This window comes from Neoarius graeffei, chromosome 12 (assembly GCF_027579695.1).
Source record: "Neoarius graeffei isolate fNeoGra1 chromosome 12, fNeoGra1.pri, whole genome shotgun sequence".
Classification (NCBI taxonomy): Eukaryota; Metazoa; Chordata; class Actinopteri; order Siluriformes; family Ariidae; genus Neoarius; species Neoarius graeffei.
In genome coordinates, this window is record NC_083580.1 from 33,081,883 (window position 1) to 33,103,365 (window position 21,483).

Consider the following 21,483-nt stretch of genomic DNA (forward strand, 5'->3'; position numbering starts at 1 on the left):
AAAAAAAAAATCAATCACAAATTATGTGATTAGACACTATTAGGACATGATGTGCTTTTGATGATAAATATCTAACATGATCCAATAGGAGCATAGACATGACATTTTTTGGAATGGGACCAATAGTCTGACCAGGGCCATAAGCACTTGATCACCAGAGAACAGAATTTTTGTCTTTATTTACAGAAGATAGATGGGTTTATCCAGCACTTATTTTTAATTTTTTTAATAAAGTGGGATTATTTACTAACACATTTTACACTCATCAGAAGCTCTGCTTTTAGTCAGTGCCTAAATATATAGTCAAGTAGTATATCTGGATCCCAGGATGAATCAGGCACCCTCAAAGCAGAAAACACTGGAGCAACATTTTCTACTGGAATAATAATAGAAAAACATTTAGATGAGAAATGTTTGATTCCGACAAAGTTATTCATTTATTTTGTTCAAAATCTCACTCAAAGATAGGGATTCTCTGAGATGTTGACAGTCAGTGGGATCTGCTATTACTGTTTTTGTATTTGAATGGAGCACTGTAATTGGTTGAGCAGAGATATCACATTCTGCGAAAAATCAGTAGTGGCATTTGTCATAGTGTGGAAGGAAAGGGGATATACAATGCAGAGAAATGTGGAAGATATATTGCATTTTGTATAAAATTCATTTTGGAACTTTGAATAGTGATCAAATGTGAAAATTATTTGTTGGAATTTGATTTTTTTTTATTTTAAATGGTGTGTATCATGTTTTGGAACCAAACTTCATTTTCTCACTCACACACACACACACGTGTGTAGCTGCATTGATCTAGTAAAAATCATCATGGCTGTGGTCTGTTATTGCACCGATAATAGTCGTAAACAGTGTTTTGACATACAAGATGTGCTTTTACAGTGGGGCAAAAAAGTATTTAGTCAGCCACCAATTGTGCAAGTTATCCCACTTAAAAAGATGAGAGAGGCCTGTAATTTTCATCATAGGTACACTTCAATTATGAGAGACAGAATGGGGGGGAAAGAATCCAGGAAATCGCATTGAAGGATTTTTAATGAATTAATTGGTAAATTCCTCGGTAAAATAAGTATTTGGTCACCTCCAAACAAGCAAGATTTCTGGCTCTCACAGACCTGTAACAACTTCTTTAAGAGGCTCCTCTGTCCTCCACTCGTTACCTGTATTAATGGCACCTGTTTGAACTCGTTATCAGTATAAAAGACACCTGTCCACAACCTCAAACAGTCACACTCCAAACTCCACTATGGCCAAGACCAAAGAGCTGTCAAAGGACACCAGAAACAAAATTGTAGAACTCCACCGGGCTGGGAAGACTGAATCTGCAATAGGTAAGCAGCTTGGTGTGAAGAAATCAACTGTGGGAGCAATTATTAGAAAATGGAAGACATACAAGACCACTGATAATCTCCCTCGATCTGGGGCTCCATGCAAGATCTCACCCCGTGGGGTCAAAACGATCACAAGGACAGTGAGCAAAAATCCCAGAACCACACGGGGGGACCTAGTGAATGACCTGCAGAGAGCTGGGACCAAAGTAACAAAGGCTACCATCAGTAACACACTACGCCGCCAGGGACTCAAATCCTGCAGTGCCAGATGTGTCCCCCTGCTTAAGCCTGTACATGTCCAGGCCCGTGTGAAGTTTGCTAGAGAGCATTTGGATGATCCAGAAGAGGATTGGGAGAATGTCATATGGTCAGATGAAACCAAAATAGAACTTTTTGGTCAAAACTCAACTTGTCGTGTTTGGAGGAGAAAGAATGCTGAGTTGCATCCAAAGAACACTGTGAAGCATGGGGGTGGAAACATCATGCTTTGGGGCTGTTTTTCTGCAAAGGGACCAGGACGACTGATCCGTGTAAAGGAAAGAATGAATGGGGCCATGTATCGTGAGATTTTGAGTGAAAACCTCCTTCCATCAGCAAGGGCATTGAAGATGAAATGTGGCTGGGTCTTTCAGCATGACAATGATCCCAAACACACCGCCCGGGCAATGAAGGAGTGGCTTCGTAAGAAGCATTTCAAGGTCCTGGAGTGGCCTAGCCAGTCTCCAGATCTCAACCCCATAGAAAATCTTTGGAGGGAGTTGAAAGTCCGTGTTGCCCAGCGACAGCCCCAAAACATCACTGCTCTAGAGGAGATCTGCATGGAGGAATGGGCCAAAATACCAGCAACAGTGTGTGAAAACCTTGTGAAGACTTACAGAAAACGTTTGACCTCTGTCATTGCCAACAAAGGGTATATAACAAAGTATTGAGATGAACTTTTGTTATTGACCAAAAACTTATTTTCCACCATAATTTGCAAATAAATTCTTTAAAAATCAGACAACGTGATTTTCTGGATTTTTTTTCTCATTTTGTCTCTCATAGTTGAGGTATACCTATGATGAAAATTACAGGCCTCTCTCATCTTTTTAAGTGGGAGAACTTGCACAATTGGTGACTGACTAAATACTTTTTTGCTCCACTGTATATGCGTGTGTGCATATATCCATTCATCTATTATCTGTAGCCGCTTATCCTGTTCTACAGGGTCTCAGGCAAGCTGGAGCCTATCCCAGCTGACTATCGGTAAGAGGCGGGGTACACCCTGGACAAGTCGCCAGGTCATTGCAGAGCTGACACAGACAAACAACCATTCACACAAACAGTCAATTTAGAGCTGCCTTTGGGGGAAACCAGAGTACCCAGAGGAAACCCACATGGACACAGGGAGAGCGTGCAAACTCCACACAGAAAGGCCCTTGTCGGCCGCTGGGCTCGAACCCAGGACCTTCTTGTTGTGAGGCAATGGTGCTAACCACTACACCACCGTGCTGCCATATATATACACACACACACACACACACACACACACACAGAGAGAGATTAAAGACTACAGCTCGTGCACAAATATGAACCATCACAGAGACAAAAAGCAACCATACCTGGATGTTGGTGAGCAATGTTTCAACAGAGGAAAGGCCCTCAGTAAAGAGGAATGGAGCAGGAAAGCCTGGAGGAAAAGTCTGAGCACCCAGAGGAAGCTTCTCAAAACTTGACTTCAGGAGGGGCAAGGCTAGCTGAGCTTCATCTGAGAGAAACACACAAACACAGCAGTGGTTTAAGGAGTTATTTAAGGTCTACAGGAGAATTTAAATCTACAGTTTATCAACTCCCTCCCTGTTCTGCCCCTCCTCCCCCCTCTGCCCTCTGCCACAGATTCTGCTCACACACACCCCTGCCCCCCCTTCAGCATCTGACATGTCACCCTCACAGTCCCCCCCCCCCCCCCAAACACACACACACACACACACACATACATCTCAACGTTCATTAACACACTGAACTCAGGGACCGCACATCTCACTTTACCTCGCTCATTTGCACTATTCCGCACTACCTCACCTTAACAGCTGCTAGTTTGTTTATACTGCTTATTTCATGTTTACCTGCTATACCAAGTGGCCTTGACTGTTTGTTTATTTGCACCAATTTACATGTGTGTGTGTGTATATATATATATGTGTATGTATACACAACCCCAATTCCAAAAAAGTTGGGACAAAGTACAAATTGTAAATAAAACAGAATGCAATGATGTGGAAGTTTCAAAATTCCATATTTTATTCAGAATAGAACATAGATGACATATCAAATGTTTAAACTGAGAAAATGTATCATTTAAAGAGAAAAATTAGGTGATTTTAAATTTCATGACAACAACACATCTCAAAAAAGTTGGGACAAGGCCATGTTTACCACTGTGAGACATCCCCTTTTCTCTTTACAACAGTCTGTAAACGTCTGGGGACTGAGGAGACAAGTTGCTCAAGTTTAGGGATAGGAATGTTAACCCATTCTTGTCTAATGTAGGATTCTAGTTGCTCAACTGTCTTAGGTCTTTTTTGTCGTATCTTCCGTTTTATGATGCGCCAAATGTTTTCTATGGGTGAAAGATCTGGACTGCAGGCTGGCCAGTTCAGTACCCGTACCCTTCTTCTACGCAACCATGATGCTGTAATTGATGCAGTATGTGGTTTGGCATTGTCATGTTGGAAAATGCAAGGTCTTCCCTGAAAGAGACGTCGTCTGGATGGGAGCATATGTTGCTCTAGAACCTGGATATACCTTTCAGAATTGATGGTGTCTTTCCAGATGTGTAAACTGCCCATTCCACACGCACTAATGCAACCCCATACCATCAGAGATGCAGGCTTCTGAACTGAGCGCTGATAACAACTTGGGTCGTCCTTCTCCTCTTTAGTTCGAATGACACGGCGTCCCTGATTTCCATAAAGAACTTCAAATTTTGATTCGTCTGACCACAGAACCGTTTTCCACTTTGCCACAGTCCATTTTAAATGAGCCTTGACCCAGAGAAGACATCTGCGCTTCTGGATCATGTTTAGATACGGCTTCTTCTTTGAACTATAGAGTTTTAGCTGGCAATGGCGGATGGCACGGTGAATTGTGTTCACAGATAATTTTCTCTGGAAATATTCCTGAGCCCATTTTGTGATTTCCAATACGGAAGCATGCCTGTATGTGATGCAGTGCCGTCTAAGGGCCCGAAGATCACGGGCACCCAGTATGGTTTTCCGGCCTTGACCCTTACGCACAGAGATTCTTCCAGATTCTCTGAATCTTTTGATGATATTATGCACTGTAGATGCATAACTCTACAGATGTTCAAACTCTTTGCAATTTTACACTGTCGAACTCCTTTCTGATATTGCTCCACTATTTGTCAGCGCAGAATTAGGGGGATTGGTGATCCTCTTCCCATCTTTACTTCTGAGAGCCGCTGCCACTCCAAGATGCTCTTTTTATACCCAGTCATGTTAATGACCTATTGCCAATTGACCTAATGAGTTGCAATTTGGTCCTCCAGCTGTTCCTTTTTTGTACCTTTAACTTTTCCAGCCTCTTATTGCCCCTGTCCCAACTTTTTTGAGATGTGTTGCTGTCATGAAATTTCAAATGAGCCAATATTTGGCATGAAATTTCAAAATGTCTCACTTTCGACATTTGATATGTTGTCTGTGTTCTATTGTGAATGCAATATCAGTTTTTGAGATTTGTAAATTATTGCATTCCGTTTTTATTTACAATTTGTACTTTGTCCCAACTTTTTTGGAATTGGGGTTGTATGAGTGTTTGGTGTATGTCTAGTTCTTATCTAGAGTGTTTATACTGTTTATATTGTTTGTTTGAGTGTTTAGTCTGTGTAAAGTTCTTATCTAGTGTTTATACTGTTTAGATTGAGTGTTTGTCTAGTTCTTATCTAGAGTGTTTATACTGTTTTATTGTTGTTGTTTTTTTTTTCAATTATTCTATTTTTATTTATTGCATTGCCTGTTTGCACTGTGGGTCAGAGAGGACTGAAATTTTATCTGTGCTGTATGTCGAGCATGTATAGCATATTTGACAATAAAGTTGACTTGACTTGATCTTCAAATTTCCTCAGTATCAATAATGAATCTAACTTTGACAGTTTTCTCTGAATGGAACAATTAATGTTAAGCCTGTTTAAAATGTGACAATATCATTAAAATTACATCACTATGGAATAAATCTTTGTTTCTATTCAAAACTGTATATAGTTCATGGTCATTTTTGCTTCTTTCTGTACATCATGGTAATGGTCATTTTTAGTCTCCAGTATGTACAATCATACTTTTCACACTGACTTACAGTTGCGAACACACTGTAACGGTGCTACCCAAGGTTCAAGTATAAATTTAGTTCGGGTGCCAGGCAGGCCCAAAATCCTGCCACTTAACTAAAAATAACCACCGCCAGCAATAATAAAACAATAACAAAAAGTAGGTTTTACACATGCATATTCTGTTTACTTATTCACAAAAAAAAATAATGGCATCAATACAACTCCATAACAACCTTATGCTTCCAATACGGCAAAAGGGGCATGAAAAATAAACAAAAATGTCCTTTAAACCCAGTGTTCATGTGTGTGTGTGTGTGTGTGGGCTTGTATGTTTGAGAATGTTAGCGTGTGTAGAGGAAGAGAGCGTTTGTAGTTCCAGTCAGTTGTAGCGCTTGGTAAACGAGCAGCAAGGGGCGTGTGGATTACGGTTTAACTCACAGTTCTGGAGCTGGCTGTGTAAACTGGACTGTCCTGGATCCGAAGCTTCAACAGACCTTTGCCATCCGCTTCCCGCATCGGGCTTGAAGTAGCTATTAGCCCCTCTCACCTGTGGCTGGCGATGTTCCTCTGTCACGGAAATCTTGCTTGGGTCGGCTTGCAATCTCCACCACAAATTCTGTCATCGGCAACAATGTACAAGTCTTCCACTCGGTTTAGCTTCTACTCCAGAATCGCACCTTCACGCTTTGCTCGCACAGGAACCAAACAGAGCTCTGCACTGCTCTGCTGCGCTACACTCCCTCCTAGCTACGGATGCAGCATAGTGACATTTTAAAGCAAGCGCTTCGTCAACCACGCGTGGCCACTCCCCCAATCAGCATTCGCAGGTGTTGCGTGTTGTGTGATGAAACAATGTTAATGAGGTGAGTGCTGTGTCATTTTAGTGTGCTTTTGAAGGTGACAGTCACAGGGAAAAACGTTATGTCTCGGGGCAGAATGTATTTCGCCACAACACTGTTTGTTAAATAAATAGCTAAGCCAAGGATGTGGAGCTAGCTAGCAAAAAAGAGAGAGAAAACACTAAAAGAAGTTAAAATCAACTGAGATCAGAGTGGTTTGTGTTCCACAGTTGCTGGTATATGTGAAAACATCACCTAGTAGTAGGAAAGATAAATCAGTAAACAAAGCAGTGTATATTTTCAGAGGAACTGTGTGCCCATGTGTCCAAACCTCAGTAAAACAGTTAATCTTTAACTGACACACACACACACACACACACACAAAAGATAGTATTTCCCTCTCACCCAAATCCCCTACCCCAGCCCCAACTATAGAGCCAGACACTGGACAAACAGCGTAGAATAGCTAAAGTAGAGAGTTAAAGCACACACAAACAAAGAATGAAAGCAAGTAATAGAGATGGAGGAGTTATGATTCACTTGGGCTCATCTGTCTGGGGTCTGTGTGCCTTCTTGGATAAGACAAATAGGACAGTAGGGAAGGGCATTATGCTGGCAGTGCATCACGAGTCACATTGATTTCCTTGCCAGATAACCCTGCTCTTCATTTGGCCCATTGTTCATCACCCCACCTGTCCCTTCCACTATAACTTTTCCCCTTCTTTTGCTGTAGTTAAAGGGAATTAAAGTAGAAACTGGGGAGAAGAAGAGGGAAGAATTCTGTCTCTTACCTCCTCCCCTCATGCTTTGACATTGTGTGATTAAATTTTCACTGGGCCTAAAACTGGTAAGCAGCAGATCCAGGCCATATGAAAGTGTGAGAAGCAGAGGGAGATTGACAGAGTGGGGTAGGATGGAAAGAATGAGGGAGAGGGGAAAAAAGGGTGAAAGCACCAGGGGACACTGGAAAGCCAAAGATGTGAGATGATTTATGAGATTATGAAGTGATGAGTCCAGCCATAATGTTTAAAGGTCATTAGCAAAAGGTGTGCACAATTGTATCTACAGCTGCTGTTCTAAACCTTTTAAAAGAAGTCCAGAAAGTGTCAGTACTAATGACTGGGTTAAATGTCATTATATTACCTTCCATGTCTATTAGGCAATTTGTTGTGCTATTTAACCCTAACAAAACACTGATTAATCAGCCTTTGTTGTACAAGAAACTACAAATCCCAAGGCTGGGTTAGCAGAAAAGAGGCTAATGGTGGTATGCTCTTAAAAGTCCTGGCCTCTTGCACACCTCATAGCAAGTCCCATTTAAATGACATTTATCTCGTTGCAGCAGTTGATAGTACACACTTCAATTCATTTTATTCCATCCCCCAAAGTACAGAGACTGTCCTCAGCCTGTGACGTATACCCCTGTTCTCACAGTCACCGCCATAACTGTAATATGCACAAATAAAGATAATGTACATGTGTAAGAAAGAAAACTATTTTACTCTTTATATGGAGGCCTTATGCACAAACATAAAAAGGTCCTCATGAAATGACTAAGGCCCTGTCCACACGGCAACGGATTCAGGTGACTCCGATACAATTGCTTATCGTTTAGGCCTGGCGTCTACACGGCACCGGCGTTTTGGGTGCCCAAAACGCAATCTTTTTGAGAACGGGTTCCAGAGTGGAAAGATCTGGCAACGTTGCCGTTGTGAAGTCATCTGGATGAGTAGAACGGATTTGTTTACGATGACGTCACAACCACATGACTGTGAGTGCTTCACGCCGGGTAGAAGTGTAACGAATATCACCAGGAAAAAGCCTTACAGAGCACTAGTGAAGCAGAATAGTGACAGTAATAGTGAAGCAAAAACATGCAATTGTACAAACACTGCAGCTCTACAGCAAAATATTCATTTATGAAATGGTCCGATTCTTAACACCAGTAGTGGCAATGATCTCATTGCGATGCGATGCGAGTTGTCAACAAATCCTATAACTTGGTTCATGAAACACGCTTACAAAATATTTTCACTGTGAATATTTATTGTGTAATGGTGCAAAGTGAGAGAGAGAGAGAGAGAGAGAGAGAGACTCTGCCCTTAGGGCAGAGTCAATCCCGCCAGCAAAAATAGGGGAAAAAAGGAGCGATCTCACCTCTTCAGATGTTGATTTAAGTCCGACAATACATTCCTCAAAAAGGGCGTAGAGGAGCGTCATACGTCATCCTCGCCGCCATATTGGATAGGTCAAAGCGGAGAATAAAGATTCATGTGCTGCCTTTAACTGTACCAACAGGTTTACCGTCCAAACGAGATCACATGGGATTACCTTTCACAGGTGAGAAACAACAAATTAATCCATCAACGTGTAGTATTCAATTTATTCCGGACCATTAAAGACGCCGCCTTCCGCGTAGAATCATACGTCATCCTCACCGCCATATTGGAGAGGTCAAAGCGGAGAATAAAGATTAGCTGCGTTTAACTGTACCAACAGGTTTGCCGTCCAAACGAGATCACATGGGATTACCTTTCACAGGTGAGACTGGAAAAATACTTTTCATTGTATTTGATTATTATAATGTAATTTTACGAACAGATTTTCCTGACTTTGTGGCTAATATGAAGTCTCGCGCATAATAGTTTATGCGCATGCGTCCTTACTTCTTCTATTGTTCTGGTGTCTCCGAAGGGACCGTCTTACAGCGCCCCTAGAGGTGTGGCATGTGTATTGCATCGTTTTCAGCAAGCGTTGCGTTGCCATATGGACCTGATATTTTACTGATCGTTGCCCATTTGGACGCGATATATTTTTAAATAACATCTCGTTGCCGTTGTCTGCATGAAGATAGACATATAATGTAACTGTTTCTGGTCACTCAAACAGTGCAAGACAAGACAAAGTTTTTCCACCTGACCTCCAACATAACACCTCTTAGATACATCATCGAGTTTAAAAGCAGGTGTTTTTTACTGAAATATCATCTTTTTAAGGAGGGTTTCCTTTGATTCCTCTAACAGACAAAACACCCCAAGCCAAGAGCACAAAGTAGGAAACAAATAAAACAAAACACATGCATATTTTTTTCTTTTAACCTACCATATTTACTTTAATTGGTCAAGCCCTTTCATTTGCCATACTCTAAAAATAAAGACAAAAGGCTTTCCTTCTCGTTTCAACAAAAGGAATGGTGTGGTCATCAACTCTCTTTGCAAATTTAGTTTAAAAAAATAGATTTCTTCAAAAATAAAAATCATAAAAGCTCAAATGTTAACTATTGACCATTATCACCAAATGGTCATCGCTGTTACCAAACAATTCTGTGTAGCTGGAATATTTAACACAGTCTTATATGCATGTTTTCTGACAATGAGGCTTTTTATTTTTTTTTTAGACTTTTAAAATCTACACTTGCATATACATCAGCAAAGATGGCATAGAGAGTAGCAGAAACATTTCGAAGGCAGTTGGAGTTGATTTCAGGACAACAGGAAGTACAGGCACGTTTGCTTACACCACCATTTCTCTTTATATGCATTGCTCTGAGGACTGTCCTTCTGGAAAAAAAAAACACTTAACATGTCAGCCTTTTCAGAGAAGGTGGATCTTCCCTAGGTTCCAAATGGAGGAAAATATGCTGGGGAGAGATAGTGACTATGAGAACTATAGTCACTGAGCTGAGACTCCATGGTTTACCCTTACATACTAGTGCATCTCAAAAAATTAGAATACCATGAAAAAGTTCTTTTTTCATAATTTAATTCAAAAAGGTAAACTTTCATATATTCTATATTCATTACATGTAAAGTAAAATATTTAAAGCTTTTTTTGTTTTAATATTGATGATTATGGATATAACTCATGAAAATCAGAAATCCAGTATCTCAAATTATTAGAATATTCCCTAAGATCAATCAAAAAAAGGATTTACAATACAGAAATGTCCAACTTCTGAAAAGTATATTCATTTATACACTCAATACTTGGTTGGGGCTCCTTTACCATGAATTACTGCATCAATGCAGTGTGGCATGGAGGTGATCAGTCTGTGGCACTGCTGAGGTGTTATTGAAGCCCAGGTTGCTTTGATAGTGGCCTTCAGCATATCTATATTTTTGGGTTGGGTGTTTCTCATCTTCCTCTTGACAATACCCCATAGATTCTCTATGGGGTTCAGGTCAGGCATGTTGGCTGGCCAATCAAACACAGTAATATCATGGTCAGCAAACCATTTGGTAGTAGTTTTGGCACTGTGGGTAGGTGCTAAGTCCTGCTGGAAAAGGAAATCAGCATCTCCAAAAAGCTCGTCAGCAGATGGAAGCATGAACTGCTCTAAAATCTCCTGGTAGATGGCTGTGTTGACTTTGGACTTGATAAAATACAGTGGACCAACACCAGCAGATGACATGGCACCCCAAATCATCACAGACTGTGGAAACTTCACACTGGGCTTCAAACACCTTGGATTCTGTGCCTCTCCACTCTTCCTCCAGACTCTAGAACCATGATTTCCAAATTAAATGCAAAATGTACTTTCATCTGAAAAGAGGACTTTGGACCACTGAGCAACAGTCCATTTCTTTCTTTCCTTAGCCCAGATAAGACACTTCTGACATTGTCTCTGGCTCAGGAGTAGCTTGATATTAGGAATGTGGAAGTTGTATCCCCTTTCTTGAAGATGTCTGTTCGTGATGGGTCTTGATACACTGACACCAGCCTCAGCCCACTCCTTGTGAAGTTCTCCCAAGTTCTTGAATCGACTTTTCTTGACAATCCTCTCAAGACTGTGGCCATCCCTGTTGCTTGTGCACCTTTTCCAGCCACCCTTTTCAGCAATGACCTTTTGTGGTTTACCCTCCTTGTGGAGGGCATCAGTGATCATCTTCTGGACAACAGTCAAGTCAGCAGTCTTCCCCATGATTGTGGTTGTGTGTACTGAACTAGACCGAGAGATACACTGTGTTCATACTGTTTTACTCAAACTCGAAATGAAATATTCTAATATTTTGAGATGGGGTTTATGTTTTTGCACTGTATGCCATACTGATTAAAATTAAAATAGAAAAATGCTTGAAACATTTTAGTTTGTGTAATGAGTCTAATATATAACATTTTCACTTTCTTAAATAACTGATGGAAAATATTGAACTTTTTCACAATATTCTAATTTTTTGAGATGCACTAGTAGTCTATTTGCTCTCCCCCCCCAATTTTGTACGTGTATAAAGGACATCTCCTGAACATTCAAAGGGCTCCAATTACGAAATAATTAGACCCAAGCTTTGGCTGCAGTATTTGTCAGATATAAAACCACAGGTTTGTTTACATAATTTACATATCCAGATCAAGGCACTCTAGTAATCAGCCTAATTGGTAAAATACATGTTAAGAGAAATGGTTAATTATTTGAGGTCCATAAAACAACATGCATTAATTGCCATGTCAAACTAAAAATAAGAAAACCAAGAGATATGCAAATATTTGTCTATCCATGAAAAGTGAAGAATCACTGGCCTCAGGTTCAGCAATATGCGCCTGTCTTTTTTTAAATAGGTGCTTCAATTTAAACATCCCAGATTCAAAGTACAGGCACCATGGTGGCATAATTGTTAACACTGTCACCTCACAGCAGGTTCTAGGTTTGAGCCTAGCAGCCAACAGGGGCCTTTCTGAGTGGAGTTTGCATGTTTCCATGTCTGTGTGGGTTTCCTCTGGGTGCTCCAGTTTCCTGCACAGTTCAAAGGCATGCAGTTAGGTTAACATTGGGAGGCCTTGAGCTGAAGTGCCACCTAACCCCCAATTGCTCCCCAGGTGCTGTAGTACAACTACCCACTGCTCTGGGTTTGGTGTGCCTGTGCACGTTCAGTGCTTCAGATGGGGTAAATGCAGGATGAATTTCACTGTGCTTGAGTGTACATGTGACAGGCTAACAGCCCCAAAGTGTGCCTGATCTGACCAGAAAGATGGACAACTTTGCTCTTATAAGGCAAGGCAAGTTTATTTATATAGCACATTTCATACACAGTGGCAGTTCAATGTGCTTTACAGAGATAAAAGCAAAAACAGTAAACAATAGAAAATAAAGTTACATCAAATAAAGGGGGAAGAGAGAAAAAAATAAGAATTAAACAGTAGAAATAAAATGAAGTTCAGTAAAAAACAGCAGAATAAAAGTTAAGTAAAGTTTAAAACATGCAGAGACTGTAAAAGTTAGTTTAAAACATGTAAAGATGACAATATTTATCAGTTAGCAGAAAGCATCTGAGAACAGTCTTTAGATTTGAAGCTGCCAACAGCAGGAGCATTTTTGATGTCCTCTGAGAGTTAGTTCCATAGCTGTACTGCATAGTAGCTAAAAGCTGCTTCACCACACTTGGTTTTAACAGGTTTTACCAGTAAATTCTGCTGCTGTGATCTGGTAGATCTGATTGGGTTAGGCCGCTGCAACATAGAGAGGTAATTGGGCCCTGTACCATTTAGAGATTTGTACACCAGCAGCAATGCTTTAAAGTCAATTCTGTAGCTTAATGGAAGCCAGTGAAGGGACCTTAGAATTGGAGTAATGTACTCTGTTCTTTTTGTTCGTGTGAGTATAAAGTTTATTTTAAGCATTAAACCCAAATAAGTAGCCTGAATTAATGTGAATGGTGGTCAAAAGAGTGTAAACCACATGGTAGCTGGCAAACGTTCTCTAACAGAGCATTAGTTCACTTGGCAGGAGGCACAGGCAAGTAGTGAGATTCAGACACAGTAAGAGAAAGATTAGCTAGAGCAAGAAGTGGGAGAAAAAAAAAAAAGAAGTCCTTAATTCTATATCCCCCCCCCCCAATCATGATGACTCCAGTTAAACATGCACCAGGGGACTCCTAAGGGAAGGGAATCCAAGTGTTTGTGCGGTATTTATAGTTAGGAGACACTAAATCACCAAGGACTGAGAAGTTGCATGAATACACAACTGCTTTTTTGGGAAGAAGCCCATTGGGGCATCACATTCACAAAGCTCAAATTAACCCATTAGATTGATAAACAGCACTCAGGCTTTGCCTAAACACGAGAAGAGTCAAGCAAACAAACTTGTAAAATTAAGCGTCTTGCTGAATTACAATTCAAATTTGTTCACCTCTTTTCAATATCAGTAGGACTCAAATTAAGACTGAAACCCAGGAGTATCAACTCCATTAAAAGACTATGCACTTACCTCTTGAAAAGAGGAACCACATAAAGAATGGGAAGCACTAACCAAATTACACTGGAATAGCCCACTGTTCAGGCTTTGAATTCTGCTTACCTCAACCCCTAGAAAAAAAAGGTTAAAGTTTATTATTCTAACTGCTGTGCACAAGGCCCAGCCACAGATTAAACTGCATAGAGGCCTGGGAGACAAGATCACTGAAACAAAGAGAATGCTGCCTCTACAGTATGTGCCATCAAACTGATCTTTGAATCTACAGGAAGTAGAGACTTGAGGGGTCACATGGCCCAATGCATACTACACAAATCTGGTCCAAACACTGTCATAGACTGAAGTCAGCAGCAAAGACTCAAAACAAGTAAAATTTGAGAATGTTCTGATAACATTTTGTTTGGGATGTTTGAGAAGGATGGAAGTTACAAGATCTAGTGATTAGCCACATCCAGATGAAAGCCAGGTAATGAGCACTATATTTAAAAACAAACAAAAAAAACTGTCAGGAATGCAGGCTACAGATAGCTGCAAGAAGCAGAAAAAGGATGTATTCAGGCAAACAAATCCAAATCATAAACCAAAAAAAAAAAAGTTTTATATATATATACACACACACAGAAACAGGACAGGTGATGCATAAACAGAATATCAGAGGCCATATCAAAAAGGCAAAACCAGAATTAGCAATACACTCACAAACAGCTCAGTAAAATCAGACACAAGGAACTAAATGTATAAGTCAGAAAATTTATAGCCACTGAATGTCCTTAAATACTGTGGCTGTGAGCCTACATAGGATTGAGTTCAGGTGTTAGTGATTAGAACTCTGGTGACTGTGAGTGGTGAGGTGCAGGATGGTCCATGGTGGCCATATTTGAAGGCCGCTGTGAATTCTGGGAAGTGGAGTCTTGACTGCAAGCAGGTGCAGATGTGACTGTATTTCAGCCCTGTTAATAACTGCCAGCAGCCAGCGATTTTGCTGCCGATAAACGCTCCATCGACGGCTACTTGCAGTGTTTTTTTTTTCAGAAAATTAAAATTATTTTTGTATTTTTTTTATGTGATATGCTTTGTTTGTTTTTATTCATTGAGAAAAGCAATATTTTTAGATGGCAAGAATCATGTTTATGCTCTGACAATGGCCATTGTTTACCAGTATCTGTGTTAGTACTACGCATGCGTTATCTAGCCAAGTTAGAGTTACACTTCATAAAAGTGAATTCTGTTGATTCATGGATGTTATTGCCTGTAAAAATTACATGGTTTGATTGACCGGAGATCTTCACTGTCATTACAGTTTTTCTCAAATGCTAAAACACATTTCACAAACGTTTCCTCCTCTATGTTCCCCAATGTCTAAACACAACACCCTTTTCTAAAGCTACATAAACACAACCACACCTTCTCACTTCAAAACTAAAACTTTCACACCAAAAGAGCAGCTCGAAGCTTTCAAAAATGTAAACACTATACACATCATTACACACTACAGCAAAACAATTGAAAACACAATGCTCAATTTGTGAGAAGGTTCTTTGTTTCATAACTGCCAATGCATATTTTTTGAAACTTTACAGTAACGGATCTTAGATCACTGTAGAGGATTAGGCATTTAGATTTGTGAGTTTCATATGAAGAGTATAAATCTATAGAAAATACTGCATGTACACTACTGTAACACAACTCAATGCAAAAACAGAATCTATTGCACACAACAGTACTCTTGAAAACATGTTCAGGGTGTGAAGTTTTTTTATTTACTTTGTTCACACCACACACACACACACAATCACTGTGCAGCATCATGTCGCTGAGCTGCATCGGGCCACATCACCTCATCCACATCGCAGGCTATATTCTCTCTTGCCAGGCACCGCGGGAAAAACGCCCTGGAATGCCGCATCCATCCTTGGAAGGCCTCCACTGGGATGTCACCACAGGCCAGCTCCATTGCCCTTAGGAGGTTCTCTCTAGTGTATGGTTGTCTGTCATAAACCTTCCATCTCCACGATGAGAAGAACTCCTCTATAGGGTTCAGGAAAGGGGAGTAGGGTGGCAGACAGACGTTTAAAAACTGGTTACTGTTGGTGGTGAACCACTCTCTGATTTGGTTTGTTCTGTGGAAGCGGACATTGTCCCAAATGATCACATAAATGGGATGTGCGGGCCCAGGATGGTGTTGTTGGCGGTCCAGGAGGATGTCTCTTAGCTCCTCTAGGAAGGTGAGGAGACGTTGGGTGTTGTAAGACCCAAGGACAGCATGCCGGTGGACAAGCCCCTCCGAACCCATGGCCGCACAAAGAGTAGTATTACCCCCCCGTTGGCCAGGAACCTCAGTGATGGCTCTTTGGCCAATGATGTTACAGCCTCTTTGCCTTCGTTTCTGCAGGTTGTAGCCAGCCTCATCCAGGAAGAGGTACTCATGAGGTCTGGCCATCGTGTCCAACTGTAATATCCTCTGTGAAAATGTGAAAGTGCACAGGTGTTCAGAACAACAGTCAATCAGGTAGCACAGTATTGTCCAGAAGTAATGTAGGCCACTGAGCAACACAGTATGTCCATTAACTGTACTGTGAAGATGGATGTATACTTACTTGCATATACTCGTAACGTAGGTCTTTGTGTCACGCAGAGTTGCGCTCAAAGGGAACCCTACAGACCTGTTTCATCCGCATCTTTTGGCGCTGGAGAACTCGGTCTATTGTGGCCAAGCTGACATCATCAATGCTCTCAAAGTTGACATTATCGGCAATGACTTTGTCTCTGATCTCCCGGAGTCTGATGAGGTTGTTCTCACGAACCATATCCACAATGAGGGTTTCTTGTGCCGCTGTAAATATGGCAACCCTCCCACCTCTATGTGGCATTCTTTCAACTCTAAAGAAAGAAACATGTGTTGTCAATTGACATGTTTTACAATAACAATTGATTTGAAACCAATAGACTACTTTCACAGGCTTGTAAAACTGTATTGTGACAAAGAAAGCAATAGAGTACAATACCTGTTGTGTTGTCTGAATGCCCTGATAATGGTGGCCACGGTGAACCTACTCAGGTTTGGACGGACTCTTAGTCCTGCTTCAGCCATTGTCATGCCATGGACAATGACATGGTCAATGACTGTTGCTCGCCTCTCGTCCATAATGATGGTGTGAGGTTGTCTTGCTCTTCCTCCTGGACCTTGTCCTCTCCCTCCTGGACCTTGTCCTCTCCCTTGTTGGCCTCCTCCTCTTCCTCGTTGGCCTGCACCTCTTCCTCCTCTGATTTGAACTCCACTTCCTCGTTGGCCTGCTCCTCTTCTTCCATGGCCAGCTCTTCTCCCTCCTCTGACTCAAATTCCTCTTCCCCTGACTCTGCCTTCATCCATTGTGTTTGTCTGGAATCTTCAGCAAACTGTGCACTCTGAACTTGCTTTTATACATGTGGTCACAGCATTAGCAACAAGTGTCTTCAATTTTGAGTCATTGTGTGTAATTAATGATGCCAGGTGTGTTCATTGTGTTCAAATATTGCTGACTGTGGCAAGCATTTTGCATCACATGAGCTTTCATTTGAGAATATGAGCAGAGTTCTTTTGCAACTTGTGTTTTAGCAAGGAAAAATGTGTTTAGATTTATGAGAACGGAGGATTGTGTTTTGTGAATTGTGTCTTCATGTGAAATGTGTTTATGATATTGGCAAATGATGGCTAGATTTAGTAAATGTGTTTAGACAACTGGTCATTTGGTTTAGAGGATTGGCTTTTGTGTTTTAGCATTTGAGAAAAACTGTAATAAAGTACAAAGTTAATAGACAAGGAAAAAGTGCAATTTCTGTTAGCTTTTGTTTAGATTAATAGAATTGCAGTTGAATAGAAGTTTCAGTTACATTTCTGCATTGTGCAAATCATTCTTAATATGATTTATACATTTATGTATTTATCTGACTACTGTCAGATAAATACATAAATGTACAAATCATATTAAGAATGATTTGCAGTGATGCAAGTTTTAAGTCAAGTTCCTCATTTAAAATATTTTGTCTCTTTAGTTCTGATGGTTAAAATTTACAAAATATTTCAGTTTCACAAGATCTCTTTATTTTCTTTATCTTCTAATCTTGAAGTAGCTCTTCTTAGGGTTGCCATTTTCCTATGGAAGCTTCGGCCCCTGTAGAATTCTGAAGATAGTCTAGACCTTCATAATAATACCTGAATATTCAAGAATTTGCTACATACATTACAAGTTGACCCATGACTGAACTATAAAATTTGAAAATAGGTCAAATTGGAATGAAATCATCATTCCAATCACCTACGTCACATCCTACAGGCTTTACTTTCATTTTCATTAATTATATGTTTTTGATATATTACCCCCCTTTCAGGGACTGGTCGGAGATGGATGGATGTGCAGAAGTACGTTTTATAGTAACAAAACAGGCAAACAATCCAAATCGGCAGGCAAGATCCAAATCGACAGGCAACTGGAAACGAGCAAAGGGTCACGTGAGGCACAAACAGAATATCATAGCCACAGAGAAAAAGGGAAACAAGTGTAGGTAACACAGTCCGTCTAAGAACTACAACTCCCATCAACTAACTTCCGCGTTGACCTGCGTCACAGCTGGGCGGGCTCACCTACGTCACATCCTCCAGGAAGCCATAAGTAACCCGGAAACTCCCAGCTCTCTCTCTCTCTCTCTCTCTCTCTCGTCTTGGATCTCAAGCCGTCCAGACACAAAGAGATACCCTGCACCAGAAAACCCAAGAAAAGACGTCTTTCTTGCAAGATCCACAATTTAGCGCGATTTCTTTGTTTACCACTGGCCACAGTAAAAATCCAGAATCGCGCGATCTAACTCAGATGAGTTACAACCGGTTTTTATTTGTATCATGAGTAATGTTATAAGACTGCCACCCAAAGCAGTTAATTAAAGTTAGAAGCGACCGGATTTCTTTCTAACTAAAAGCGCTGTGCACATTGTTTGATCAGAGACTTTTTCTTCACGAACTACGAAGCGTTCGGACCAAGAAATCGTCTGCCTTCCACAGAATCGACTCACGTGCTCCTGTGGACTCCAAAAGTCTCGGAACATATCTCATAATCTTGCGTAGAGGCGAGATATTGAAGTAAGATTGGAATTTGGGCATAAAGACTAGTCTTAGGAATTAGCTTTTTGAAGTAGTGTGAATTTAAACTCAGGAACGGTTTAATTGTGAACACTGTAAACACTTAGTGTGTTGAATTAATTATTGTTCTAATTTTGTCCTCTCAGTTGTTTTTAATAGATAGGCTGTTGCATGCTTTCCTCTATTCCCTTCTAACACTTTAATTTCATTATTACACATATTTTGACCTCATCAAGATTTCAGTGGATTTAGTAATGCTATAAGCTAGTGGGTTAGCTACACAGAGCTAATATTTTGTCTCCAACATGTGGTCACCCTCCCCCACACACAAACACACCTTAGATAACCTTCTTTTGCCTTAGCTAGCTACACACTGCTAATTATTTTGTCTCATTAGCAAGCTAGGCTAACCTTTTGTTTAGGCCACAAGGCCTACACCACGTGGACACACACAACTATACCTAGCTAGCATCCCATGCTAGCCTTTTTCTTAGGCCATAAGGTCTCTCTCACACACAAACACACACCATATCATATTTGTATATAATGATTCCAACTGCTATTATTCATTTTTATCTTTGTTATAATAAATTCAATTATTATTGAAACTGTGTGTTTATTTGTTGTGCTTAATATACTTGAAGTCACCCAATCTCAAAAGAATTCCAAGGTGCATATGAGTTATGTAATACGGTAAGTGATCATAATAATTTGGAATATACCATAATTTAGCTGTTTGGTAATTTATTATTAAGCACCAAAATTAATGGTATTATTTAATGAGACTGATTTAATATTTAATGAGACTGATTTAATGATTTAATGAGATTGATCACTTAATTACCAATTGCACCTACACAAGGAACAGGAATCAGGAAACCATGAAATCTACTACAGAGACATGGCTCGGTAAAGTGTCCCAAAGAACTCAGTACTTCACACTGAACATGCATTTTCTCAGTCTTTATATAGGCGTGCTGATGTGCTTTAATCCTGTGCAGGTGTGCATGATTAACGGTGCACATGTGAGAGTACGCTCTGAACACCTCTAATGAATTAATCACAGAAGACACAGACCTTGTTTATACCCTGATATTACTTTTCACCATGAGATGTCAGTATTTAGTTAGCGACCTACCCAGGCTGTAGCTAGTAGATAAGCTAGTAAATAAGTATAAACTTATTATGTTTATACTTGTCTATATGAATGTTATCAGCTAAAATTTAACTGGCTTGCTATAGCTAGCTGCTCACATAGTTAATGGAGCATAAATACTAAAAATTGGTCTGCATGAGCCTTAACCCCAAAGCCCTTTATTCAGATTGCTCTGTAAATACATTATCAACAAAATGTCAAAATTAAAAGTTAATGCTGGCCAAAACTGAAAGGTGTCAGCATGAACTTTTTCAGCAGTTTGTGCTACAGGAGCTCCTCTGTAGGATTGGACCATATGGGCTGGCCTTCATTGTCCATGTGAATCAATAAGCTTTGGCTGCCCATGACCCTGTTGCCAGTTCACCGGTTGCCCTTCCTTGGACCACATTTGGTAGGTACTAACCACTGCATACTGGGAACACCCCACAAGATGTGTCTTAATTTTTAAACACTTTTATTTTTTAATTTTTTTCCAACAAGAAAACAGAAACAGGGGAGGCCTGGGACATGACAGCACATAATACAATCAGTAGAAAAGGAAAAAAAAAACATTCACAGGTACATACCACCAGATTTAAGAGGTATCAAGAGGATATAGATATAGCTACTCAGTGTTTATTTGGTAATAACAGTCCCATTTACTCCAAAGTACCTCCCCCTTCTCTTTTTGAAGTCGAAGGGTGAAAGTCATTTTCTCCATCAGATGGATAGTATTGATCATGCTGATGAGGGCAGAGATGGTGGGAGGGTTCTTCTGAAGCCAGCATTTAGTTGTTGTTTTTTTACTTGCGACCATAAATATCTTCAGGAGATATGTGTCACTTTTAACCTTGAGGGACATGTCCGAGGTACAGTACGTTGAAAGAGAAATCAATGACCAGGTCCAGAACCTCTGATATCAAGTTTCCCACTCACTTCCAAAAAGGCTGAACATGTGGGCATAACCAAAAAATATGCGCATGGTCTGCCAAGTCTGATCCACACTCCCTCCAGCAGAAGTGTTGTGACCCACTTGATTTTGATTTTTGATAGGGGGTAATGAAGAAATGGGTCAAAGCTTTCCAGTAGAAGTCTCTCAAGAAGAATGAACTTGTAGTAGTGGACCAGGTTTCCCATGCTTTACTCCACATATCCTCAGTTATTACCATGTTTAGTTCCTTTTCTCAGCGTTCCTTTATATAGTCTGTTGAAGATTTATTCATTGAAGTGAAAGCCTTGTATAGTCTACCCACGATGCCTTTGGTGTTCTTTGAATTGTATGCATCAATAAATACCTCAATTATTTTAGAGGACTCCGAAGAGTCATGACTCTTAACTTCCATTACAAAAAAATTACGGATCTGTAGGCACCGAAAAAAATCTCCTCTGTCCAGTTCGTAAGTCCGACATATGTCCTCAAAGTCATTAAAGTGTCCATTTGTCACTATCCGACACAAAGAAGATATGCCCTGCCTAGCCATCCTTCTGTATCTGTGGTCCAGAGCTGCCGGGAGGAAGTGCGGGTCATACGCAGGCCAGCACA

At 40.4% G+C, this 21,483-nt stretch overlaps 1 protein-coding gene across 1 annotated transcript in view; it reads right to left on the reverse strand.

The window, feature by feature from the left end:
- dacha (dachshund a) overlaps positions 1 to 21,483 on the reverse strand; it is a 954,430-nt gene that overhangs the window by 86,686 nt on the left and 846,261 nt on the right. The window contains exon 8 of the mRNA XM_060935796.1: positions 2,945 to 3,090. Within this exon, the coding sequence (XP_060791779.1) occupies positions 2,945 to 3,090 (146 nt within the window). The remainder of the gene's footprint in view (positions 1 to 2,944; positions 3,091 to 21,483) is intronic.